The 12279-nt window shown below is 40.4% G+C and overlaps 1 protein-coding gene across 2 annotated transcripts in view; it reads left to right on the top strand.

Moving 5' to 3' along the window:
* Window positions 1–12279, top strand: part of LOC132817162 (signal transducer and activator of transcription 4-like) — a 101288-nt gene that overhangs the window by 62075 nt on the left and 26934 nt on the right. For both annotated transcript variants that reach the window (XM_060827379.1, XM_060827382.1), the window contains 7 exons: window positions 405–490; window positions 6394–6545; window positions 6628–6786; window positions 9381–9473; window positions 11153–11212; window positions 11315–11335; window positions 11427–11520. In XM_060827379.1, the coding sequence (XP_060683362.1) occupies window positions 405–490; window positions 6394–6545; window positions 6628–6786; window positions 9381–9473; window positions 11153–11212; window positions 11315–11335; window positions 11427–11520 (665 nt within the window). The remainder of the gene's footprint in view (window positions 1–404; window positions 491–6393; window positions 6546–6627; window positions 6787–9380; window positions 9474–11152; window positions 11213–11314; window positions 11336–11426; window positions 11521–12279) is intronic.

Below are 12279 nucleotides of genomic sequence, written 5' to 3'. Positions count from 1 at the left end.
AGCGCTTGGCAGTATGGAACTCCACACTGTCATCAAACAATGACCTGTCCTGTCATCACACTGTGGACATCCTTCCTTATGTTCTGCACACCTTGCAATATGCTAAGTAGGATAGAGCCTAGGATAGAGCTGCATCCGAGGAGCAGAAGAATTTGGCTGGGTCCACTCATGTTATTTCCATTGCCAGAATTACTGATGAAGGGCTTATGCCCGAAACGTCGATTCTCCTGCTCCCCAGATGCTGCCTGACCTCCTTCAGTCATCCCTTGAAAGTGCACTTCTGACATTTTTCTGTTCTTGGTCAATATGCTCCATTTAACTGATAAATAGTGACTGCAACGAACACACAGAATGATGTCAGTGTCTCCCATGTATCTTTATCAGAGTCAACTTTATTTTCTCAGAACACAGTGATAGAAACAGTGTTCATGTGAAAGAAGAAGTTTTTCGGTTGCAAGGAATGCTCAATCAACTGGATCATAAACGAAAGGTAACATGCTATTATGCAACATGAGTAAAATCATTTATTGTTATGGTACAGTGACTTTGCCAGCTGAAAAAGAGCTCTCCAACCCCATCTTAATCCCCAGCCCTTGACCATAGCTGTATAGGTCAGGTACTTCAAATGTGTATCCATAATTTTTTTTAACAGCAACAAAAGTTTCTGCTCCAACCACCCTTTTGAGCAAGGAGTTCCAGACCTTCATCTCCAATCTACCTCTCCTTAGCCTCCTCTATTTCAAAGAAAACAAATCCAATCTGTTCAATGTTTGTCATGCAGGTGGACTGCAGTGGTTAAAAAAGGCAGCTCATCACCTCCACAAGGGCAACTAGGGACAGGCAGATGAACTTAAGATTTTGATTAGTACCTGGGAGTATATTATTATTGCTTCTACTGAGACTTGGTTGAGGGAAGGGCATGATTGGCAACTAAATATCCCAGTATATAGATGCTTCATGCAGGATACAGAGAGAGATTAAAGGGGTGAAGGAATTGCATTACTGGTCAGAGAGGACATCACAGCTGTGCTGAAGGAGGACACTATGGAGGACTCGAGCATTGAGGCAATATGGGCAGAGCTCAGAAATAGGAAGGGTGCGGTAACAATGTTGGGGCTATACTACAGGCCTCCCATCAGCGAGCGTGAGATAGAGGTACAAATATGTAATAGATTATGGAAAGATGTAAGAGCATCAGGGTAATATTCACTTGGAGTCACTTCGTGTTAGAGGTCAAAGTGGAGCAGAATTTATAAGGAACATCCAGGAGGGTTTTATAGAGCAGTGTGTAAATATTCCAATTCGGGAAAGGGCCATATTGGACATGGTGTTGGGGAATGAGCCCGGCCAGATGGTTGAAGTTTCAATAGAGTAAGACTTTGGGAATAGTGATCACAATTCCATAAGTTTTTCAATATACATGAACAAAGACGAGAATGGTCCTAAAGGAAGAGTGCTAAACTGGGGGAAGGCCAACTTTAGCAAAACTTGGCAGGAGCTGAAGAATGTGGATTGGAAGCAGCGGTTTGAAGGTAAATCCACATTTGATATGTGGGAGACTTTTAAAGAGAGGTTGATTAGAGTGCAGGACAGACATGTCCCTGTGAAAGTGAGGGATAGAAATCGCAAGATTAGGGAACTATGGGTGACAGATAAAATTCTAAGACAAGCTAAGAGGAAAAAGAAAGCATACCTAAGGTCTATGTGACTGAAAACAGACAAAGCTTTGAAAGAATGATGGGAAAGTAGGCCATCCTGAAATGAAGAATTAAGCGAGCTAAAAGGATCATGAAATATCTTAAGCAAACAGGGTTAAGGAAAATCCCAAAGCCTTTTCATTGTATATAAGTAGCAAGAGGGTATCGAGAGAAAGGGTTGCCCCACTCAAGGACAAAGGAGGAAAGTTATGCATGGAGTCAGAGAAAATGTGAGAGATTCTTAATAAGTACTTTGCATGGGTATTCACCGAGGAGAGGGACATGGCAGATGTTGAAGTTAGGGTTAGATGTTTGATTACTCTAGGTCAGGTTGGCATAAGGAGAGAGGAAGGTTTGGGTAGTCTAAAAGGTATTAAGGTGGACTAATCCCTGGATCTGGATGGGATCTATCCCAGGTTACTGAGGGAAGTGACAGAGGAAGCAGCTGGGGCCTTAACAGATATATTTGCAGCATCCTTGAACACGGATGAGTTCCTGGAGGACTGGAGAATTGCTGTTGTTGTCCCCTTGTTTAAGAAGGGTAGCAGGGATGATCCAGTTAATTTCACCCAGTGAGCCTGACATTAGTGGTAGGGAAGCTGCTGGAAAAGATACTAAGGGATATATCTATTTACATTTAGAAGAAAATGGGCTTATCAGTGATAGGCAATATGGTTTTGTGCAGGCAATGTCATGTCTTGCCAACTAAATAGAATTCTTTGAGGAAGTGACAAAGTTGATTAATGAGGGAAGGGATGTAGGTGTCATAGACATGGACTTCTGAAATGTGTTTGATAAGGTTTCCCATGGTAGACTGATGGAGAAAGTGAAGGCGCAGGATGTACTAGCTAAGTAAATAGAGAACTGACTGGGGAGCAGGAGATAAAGAGCAGTAGTGGAAGGGAGTTTCTCAAAATGGAGAATTGTGACCAGTGGTGTTCCACAGGAATTAGTATTGGGACCACTATTGTTTGTGATATACATAAATGATCTGGAGGAGATTAGCAAGTTTACAGATGACACTGAGATTGGTGGAGCAGCAGATAGTGAAGGGGACTGTCAGATAATGCAGCAGAATATAGATAGGTTGGAGAGCTGGGCAGTAAAATGCAGATAGAGTTCAATCTGGCAAATGAGAGATGATGCAATCTAGCAAATAAGAGATGATGCAATTCAAGAGCAAACTATACAGTAAATGGAAAAGCCCTTGGAAAAATTGATGTACAGAGAGATCTGAGTGTTCAGGTCCATTGTATCCTGAAGATACAACACAGTTCTTTAGAGAAGTCAAGAAGGCATACAGCATGCTTTCCTTCATTGGATGGGGTATTAATTACAAGAGTTGGTGGGTTATGTTACAGTTGTATAGGACTTTGGTTCGGCCACATTTGGAATACTGAATACAGTTCTGGTCACCACACATGGTGATGTGGATGCTTTGGAGAGGGTGCAGAGGAGGTTCACCAGGATGTTGCCTAGGATAGAGGGTGCTAGTTATGAAGAGAGGTTGAGTAGATTGGGATCATTTTCATTAGAAAGAAGAGTTGAGGGAAGACCTGATTGAGATCTACAAAAATCATGAGAAGTATAGACAGAATGGATAGCAAGAACCTTTTTGCTATTGGGAGACTCAATTACTAGGGGTCACAAGTTCAAGGTGAGAGGGGAGAAGTTTAAGGGAGATATATATGTCGAAAATTCTTTATGCAGAGGGTGATGGGTGCCTGGAATGCATTGTTAGCTGAGGTGGTAGAGGCAGGCATGATAGCATCATTTAAGATGTATCTAGACAGATACATGAATGAGTCGGGAACACAGGGATACTGATCCTTAGAAAATAGGTGACAAGTTTAGATAGAGGATCTGGATCGGCACAGGCTTGGAGGGCTGAAGGGCCTGTTCCTCTGCTGTAATTTTCTTTGTTTTTTGTTCTTTGAATGCTGGCCAGCCAGTGATGCTCACATCCTGTGAATGAATTTAAAAAAATACTGCAGTCCTGGGAACATCTTTATAAATCATCTCTGTACCCTTTCTTGAGTGGTCAAATATTTCCTGGCATGAGCTGATCATTACTTTAACTGTGGCCTAATTAGTATTTTATATCGATTAGGGCAACCCATCTGCTATTATATTGTCTGTCTCAGCTAATAATGGAAATTACCTCATTTGTTGTCTTCACACCTAGCTTTCTTTATGGATTCATAAATGTGCAGCCCAGGTCTTTCTGTTCTTCTTCAATCCTCAGCATCCAGCTATTTATTTTCTACACTTATGTTGCGTTTGGCCTCCCCAAATCAATTACGTCACATTTCTCCAGATTGAATTACACTTGTCATTTTTTTGTCTGTCTTGCCAGCCTTTTAATATCTTCCATATTTTTATCTGCAACTATCAACCACATAACTAATCTGTATCATTCACAAACTTCTTAATCATAGCTCCTATGTTTGAGTCTAAATTACTTCCTACAAATATAAAGGAATTTGGTATTATGCCCCACAGATATGCTTGGAAGTAGTCTTCCAGTCACAAACATACATTTTTTTCTCAGTGCCACTGAACCAATTTTAGATCTGACTTGCCATTTCCCATTGCATCTAATGACCGTTAAGATATAGGAGCAGAATTTGGCCATTGGTCCATTGAGTCTATTCCATCATTCGATCATGGCTGATATGTTTCTCAACCCCATTTTCTTGCCTTCTCCTTGTGATCTTTGATCCCCTTACTAATCAAGAAACTATCTATCTCTGTTTTCAATTACCTCCACAGCCTCCTGCAGCAATGAGTTCCCCAGATTAATACCCTCTGGCTGAAGAAATTCCTTCTTATCTCAGTTCTCAGGGTCGTCCCTTCACTCTGAGGTAGTGTCCTCAGGTCCAAGTCTCTCCTACTTCTATAAACATCTTCTCTGCATCCACTCTATCCAGGCCTCTCACTATTCTGTAAGTTTCAATGAGATCCCTCCTCATCCTTCTCAACTAGACCCAGAGTCCTCATTTGATAAGCCTTTCATTCCCAGGATCATTCTTGTGAATGATGGGCCTTTCTTTGACCTGTCTACCATGTGCCATCTTGTTAAAAATCTTGCTAACATTTATGCAGACAACATTATTGACCAAAATGCATCATTAACCTTAGAAACTACTTGTGTCTCCTCAAAGAAATTTAATTAAGTTAATCACGATCTTCCCTTAACGAATCCCTGGCTTGGTAAGTGGCACGCAGTACTTTCAGTCAGAACATTTTTTCCAATAGTTTGCCCAGACAAGCGTAGGCTGACTGGCCGTGATCATTTGGATTATTCCCTATAGCAGTACTCTATCACAAAATATTCCTAATGAAACCATTTGTTCACCATTCTTATCTATGATACATTTGCCAGCTGTATCATTATGAATGCCCTCTGTCTTCTGACGTTACGTAATGCACTTAAATCTCAGCAAGCAATGTTTTTCAGCTGCTGAGGGGAGGGAAAGGTTTGTTTGACAATTTCCTTGAAGATTTTTTTTCCCACCGTGTAGAAGATAGTTTGAAGAAATTAGAATTCTTTATCTTGTGAGAAGAGAAGGCCAAGAGGAGATTCAAAAGAGCTATTCAAAATTGTCAGGGACCTGGACAAAGTGAATACATAGAAACTGTTTCCACTCTTGAAATGATCAAGAACAAGTGGGCACAGATTTAAAAGCAAATGTCAAAAGAAGAGAAAATGAATGGAGAAAAACATTTTCACACGATAGGTGGTTAAGATCTGGAATGCACTGCTTGAGAGTATGGTGAAAGCAGGTTCAATTAAGTCATTCAAAAGAAATTAGATTGTTCCTTTTCAGGTAATAATGTGCAGGAGAATGACATGAAGTGAGTTTCTGATTTGCTAGTGTAGACCCAATTATTCAATGAGTTGCAATTTTCCTTTTTGCAACTAAATGTGGGGGCAGACATATTAAGTGTGGACAAAGTTAAAAATCACACAACACCAGGTTATTTTCCAACAGGTTTATTTCAAAGTACAAGCTTTCGGAGCCCTGTTCCTTCATCAGGTAGCTATCATTCCAGTCAAAAACCATCACCTCCACATCATATAAAATGTGCATTAACCATCTTCCCACCACTGAGAAAATTCAATTGATTGTTACCAGCTGACTTGTGAGGTTTTGCAAGCATCTCAGTTTATTGCAGTCCTCACCAGCAGCTTCTGGATAGTTAAAGATAATCTGTTAAGATCTACACCTCAGGGGATCCAAAAGCAAGAAAGGGGAGCCTTTTCCTTTGCTTCTGTGATCTTTCAGATGTCATCCTTTTGTCCTCCATCCATGTCTCCAATTGCACTTAGATTAGGTAAATTAGAGCTCCCCCTCATAACTTGGTTGGCAGACCACACTGGTTACCCAGTTGGAAAACGAGCCTCTTTTCTAGCCTAGCAGAAAGGCAAATAATCAAGGAGGCGTTAGGTTGATTGACCACATAATTGACTTGAGATTAAGAACATCCCAGTGGGTTTTCTTGTCCAGAATTTAATTGCTGAGGTGGCAAGACTTGGGCCAAGAATCTCTTCAAGGCCATCTTGCCCCATTATTTGCCTCTTCTGCAGGTAGTGAATGGTTGGTGGGGGAAGGAGTAGGGGGAGGGAATTCTGTCTGTATTTAGATCATACATATTCAGGATCTACTCACTCTTGAATCTCTGTATGAACTAGGAGGTACTCCATAAAATCACAGAATTGTTAAACCAAATGGATTTTCTAATGAATAGACAACTGTTTGAAGAGCTAACAGAATGGAAAAGACGACAGCAAATTGCCTGCATTGGAGGTCCGCACAATACCTGCCTTGATCAACTGCAGAACTGGTAGTGTACGCTGTATAAGAATTATTTTAATTTTCAGTATAGTACATGGTGTATTTGAGTGATGTAAATTCTTTTGATTTAGGTTTACATTGTTCGCAGAAAGCTTATTTCAGGTCCGAAGACAGCTTAAAAAACTCGAAGAACTGTTGCAAAAGGTGACTTATGAAGGAGATCCAATGCCTCTGCAGAGACCACATTTGGAAGAAAGAGTGAACATTTTGATTTACAGTTTCATCAAAAGGTATAAACCTTGATTAAAACAAAAAGGCAGCTTATTTAGATATTGTAATCCAGAAATTCTGGTCCAGAAGATAGCTTTTTAAAGAAAAAATGTGCATGGGATGTGACAGTTGTTGGCTATTCTAGCATTTATTGTCCATTCCTAATTGCCCTTGAAAAGATGTTGGCTATGTTTTTTTCCATAAGTTGCATGTGCATGTAGGAGTGGTGGCTTCATCTATGAATCTGATGGAAAATTGGAACTGCCAGCAATAGTACTCTGGGCCTCTTGATTCGGTTTCTTCTGGAAGGCAGCATTCAGATGGCTTAAGTGCTCATGTTCATCACGGGGACAGATAAAAGTGAATGTCAGATCTGTATAATCTTGAAACTTGTTCTGGATTCCCATTGGATTTGGCAAAATTGAGGAAGATTTGGCACATGCACCAGCTTTACATTGGTGCTCCTGTACTGCGTCATGCAGTAAGTGAAATCAGTCAATGATAGAGAAGAGGGTTATCCCCTTGCTACTTTATAAAAGTAACAATGCTGAATCTGAATCCGACACAAGTGCAATCCTAGTAATGCTTCGTAAAAAGCCCCACCAGTACCTGGGAGAGCATTACCGAAGTGGACACCTAACTAAATTTATCTCTGCCTTTTTTCCTCTGTTCAGAAAATTGCAAACAGGGGAAACGTGTCCAAATGTTTCTTCTCACTCGACTCAAATGCAATACCTGGTAAGCTAAACCAAAGAGCAGCACTGACCATGCATGTGCCTGTAGCCTTACACTTGCTCAAGGATAGGATGCAGAGTTTTAATCTGGGACGGGATAAAATGTGAAACTGGGAAAAAAGAAATCATAAAGGCAATTGCATATTAACAAATGTAGTTCAGTTGTAAGTTGTTAAAAAAAACTATGCTCAGTGAAGCAGCCACTTCACTCTACCCAATTCCACAGTGATTTAGTTATTTAAATTGAGTTAAGTTGATTTTTAAAAATTCTGCATCTCCTATGAAGGCAGTGACTTCTGCTGTAACATGGTTCTTCAAGGGAGTTTCCTGAAATGGAGAAAGGTAGACCAGAAGTGTTCCATAGGGTTCAGTGCTGGGGCCACTGTTGTTTATAATATACATAAATGATCTAGAGGAGGGCACTGTTGGTATAATCAGCAGGTTTGCAGATGACACGAAGATTGGTGGAGTAGCAGAATGCATAAGGGACCGTCAGAGAATACAGTAGGATACTGATAGACTGGAGAGTTGGACGGAAAAGTGGCAGATGATTTTCAATCCAGAAAACTGTGAGGTGATGCATTTAGGCAAGACTAATTCTAGAGCAAATTATACAATGAACAGAAGAGCCTTGGGAAAAGTTGCTGGGCAGAGAAATCTGGCAGTGTAGGTCCATTGTACCCTGAAGGTTGCTACACAGGTGGACAGAGTGGTCAAGAAGGCGTATAGTATGCTTGCCTTCATTGGACGGGGTGTTGAGTATAAGAGCTGGCAAGTCGTGTTAAAATTGGTTCGGCTGCATTTAGAACACTGTGTGCAGTTCTGGTCGCCACATTACCAAAAGGATGTGGACGCTTTGGAGAGGGTGCAGGGAAGGTTTACATGGATGTTGCCTGTGTGGAAGGTGCTAGCTATGAAGAAAGGTTGAGTAGGTTAGATTTATTTTCATTAGAAAAAAGGAGATTGAGGGGGAGCCTGATTGAGGTTTTCAAAATCATGAAGGGGATAGACAGGGTGGATAGAAACAAGCTTTTTCCCAGGGTGAAGGATTCAAGAACGAGAGGTCACACTTTCAAGGTGAGAGGTGGAAAGTTTAAGGGGGATACACGCAATAAGTACTTCACACAGAGGATGGTGGGCGTTTGGAACACGTTGCCAGCTGAGGTGGTAGAGGCAGGCGCTGTCAATTCATTTAAGATGCATCTGGACAAATGCATGAGTAGGTGGGGAGCAGAGGGATACAGATGCTTAGGAATTGACCGACAGGTTTAGACAGTACATTTGGATCAGCTCAGGCTTGGAGGGCCGAAGGGCCTGTTCCTGGGCTATAAATTTTCTTTTTTTTTGTTTCTTTCTTTGTTTCTTTTTCATTAACAGCAGCACTGCTACCTTACTAAAATAGCAATTCTTCACGTATGAACCTAGGCAGTGAGTGACAACAGGTTCTTTAACATAAGAGGTCATTATGAATGGGTGTGATCTAGTCTTTAGCCAATGTCTAAATAAACATGCATATCAGCAGTAATCCCTGAAGTGTGTTCAGGAGCAGCAGTTAGGTGACTGATTTTGTCCACTGATTAACCCAATAAAATCAAATTCCCTTTTTACATTGTTGATGTCATTCCATTTGACATCAACGAATTCTCAATAGCATTTACAAAATCTGATCTAAATGGTTCAGTGTCTTGCTGGGTGGTAACGTTTTGTATGAAGTCAAGAACAAGTAATCTTGAGGTTTTACCACAATTACCATTTTGCACAATCTAACTTTTAACACTAATAGACTATAGTCATAATTATAACTTCAAACCCTCACAATAAGAGTGTTTATGGCCTATGTAAATAGCCACAAATTTTATTTTCTGTTCAATTTATTTCAGTTCCTTTTTAGTAGAAAGACAGCCTTGTATGCCAACCCATCCACAAAGACCAATGGTCCTAAAAACAGGAGTGCAGTTCACTGTGAAATTAAGGTGAGCATGCTTTTTTTTTCTGATTAACAGAAGAATGCTATGATGAAGTTTTATTCACTTAACATTGTCACATTTGAATATTCTTGGGCTGTGTTTCTGGCAGTAACAGTGACATTGAGTTCCCTGCTGCCCTCAGAGAATGTGGAGTCAGTGCGTGGGCACTTCATCTGCATTCACCACTAAGTTTCTGCATGACGATGTGCAGCTGTCAGCCCTACACTGCCAAAACCTGACTGGCTGACATCCATCAGGGAGTTTGACATAAAATGTTTTTATTTAAAGTTATCATCCAATTTGGAGTCTTATCCTGGAAATCACTCCTCCAACCTTACAGAATCCCTCTAATATGGATGCTGGCCATTCGACACATCTACACTTCAAACAGCATCCCACCCAGACTCACCCTGTGCCGGTAACCATGCATTTCCCATGGCTCGTTCAGCACATCCCTGGTCACTGCAGAGCAATTTAGTACAGCCAGTTCACCTAGCCTGCACATCTTTGGACTGTGGGAGGAAACCAGAGCATTTGGAGGAAATCCATGCACACATGGGGAGAACGTGCAAACTCCACACAGTCACCCAAGAGTGGAATTGAACTGAGGTCCCTGATACTGTGAGACAGCAGTGCTAGGTACTGTAGGACATAACCTCTGTGCTGGAGATACTCACTTATGTTGGCATGCCAAAACTCACAAGACACACTGACCTATAACTACTTGCAAGTTCTACAGATGTTGAAAAGGCAGCAACTCCAAGAGTAAGAATTATTATGTTAGCTTGAGTATTGCGTACAGTTCTGAGCACCGCATTGTAGGATGTGAATACCTTGAAGCGAGTGCAGAAGCAATTTACTAGAATGTTTCCAGGGATGAGGAACTTCAAATATGAGATAGACTGAAGAAGTTGGAATGTTCTGGTGGAGAGAAGAAGGCTGCAAAGAGGTCTGGTAAAGATGTTCAAAATCATGAGTAGACTAGATAGAGAGTAGGAAGAAACTCATCAAAGAAACAAAAACAAGAGGGTGTAGATTTAAGGTGATTTGCAAAATGAACAAATGTGACTTGAGAAAAATACTTTTTCACACAGCGAGTAGTTAGTGTATGGAATGCAAATTGTATAAATGTCATGCGCAAGGATATGGCAAAAAGCAGGATACTAACTCATGGGGATTAACGTACATTTAAAGAGTTGGCTAAAATATGATGGGCTGAATGACTTTCTTTAGTGCTATAACAAATTTTGGTTCTGTGATAAGAAATCCTGCCCGAGGACCTGCCCCCATCCACTTTGGGATACCAGCCCTTTACTCTGTTGCAGTCTGACAAACTCCTACCAGAATTACAGAGACAGCGCCTGCTATAATGGCTGACTAAAGTCATTTCACCAAATAATCTGTCTTATTCCTGAATGAGCACATGTTTTAAAAGATAAAAATAAATTGTCATTTTGCAACATTACTACACAACAACTGAAATGTTAGTAGTTTAATGTTAGCTAGTAAGTTTGAAAAGATTTTTCTTGACATAAGTTATGGCTGTAAGAGAATGGAGTTAGACTCAGTGATCCCTTCCTAGATAGAGACAGATAGGGAGATGGCTGTTGCAACTTTATAAATCCAGGAGCAACTGCAGAAAATACCTTAATGTCATTTGTAACAGTGTTTATTTTTCCTTATAGGTTTTTGGTAAAGTTACCTGAGTTGAACTATCAGCTAAAGGTGAAAGCTACAATTGACAAGTATGTTAAAATAATATTCTATTTTCAATCTAACAAATAGTATTTCAATTCTGCAGTAAGTTTTTTTTGGTTTTTCTACTCATTGTTTTCTTTTGTTTGCAGAGAAAGTTCAACAGCAAGAGGGTAGGCAAATAGAAGTTAAAAATTATTCAACTAATTTGAAAAACTTTGCAAGTTGTTAGCAACATTGTAATGGCATGCTCTTTATTCACAGATATCGCAAGTTTAATATATTAGGCACTAACAGCAAAGTAATGAATATGGAAGAGTCAGTCAATGGAAGTCTTTCTGTGGAATTCAGGCACCTGGTAATAAAAAAATGTTTATCCATTTCAAAATGAACAAATGATGTCTATAATATAATTAATCTACCGGACTGAAAATGCTAATCAGGTTTCCCTGCTTAGCGAGTAATACCGCACTACCTGATATGATATTAAACCACCAAGAATTTCCTAGATTTATTTTTATTTTGTGCTGATCTGGGTTCTTTGGGCAGGATATCTGTACAGGCAAGTGTTCCTACACCTATTTGTGAAATAATTGGATTAGAACAGGTTTGGTCTTGGCTATGTCATCTTCCAGAATAGGCTGTTGGCATTAATTTCTTATATGGTGGCTGGAAAATGGTTAGTGAGCTGCTACCCTGAGTTAACTTTTATTTGGTTTCAATCTAACATCGGGTCAAAAGGGTCACAAAAACAGAAATTGCTGGAAAAGCTCTGCAGATCTGGCAGCATCTGTGGAGAGAAATCAGAGTAAATGTTTTGGTTTGAGTAACCCTTCCTCAGAAGGGCACTGGTTTAGAGTCATAGAGTGATAGAGATGTACAGCATGGAAACACACACTTTGGTCCAACATGTCCATGCTGATCAGATACCCCAACCCAAACTAGTTCCACCTGTCAGCACCCAGCCCATATCCCTCCAAACCATTCCTATTCAAATACCCATTCAAATGCCTTTTAAATATTGTAATTGTACTGGCCTCCACCATGTCCTCTGGCAGCTCATTCCATACACGTACCACCCTCTGTGTGAAAGGTTTGCCCTTTAGGTCTCTTTTAT

This window comes from Hemiscyllium ocellatum, chromosome 7 (assembly GCF_020745735.1).
Source record: "Hemiscyllium ocellatum isolate sHemOce1 chromosome 7, sHemOce1.pat.X.cur, whole genome shotgun sequence".
NCBI classification, from domain to species: domain Eukaryota; kingdom Metazoa; phylum Chordata; class Chondrichthyes; order Orectolobiformes; family Hemiscylliidae; genus Hemiscyllium; species Hemiscyllium ocellatum.
The sequence above is the reverse complement of the archived record's forward strand: the minus strand, read 5'-3'. Positions and strand labels throughout refer to the sequence as shown.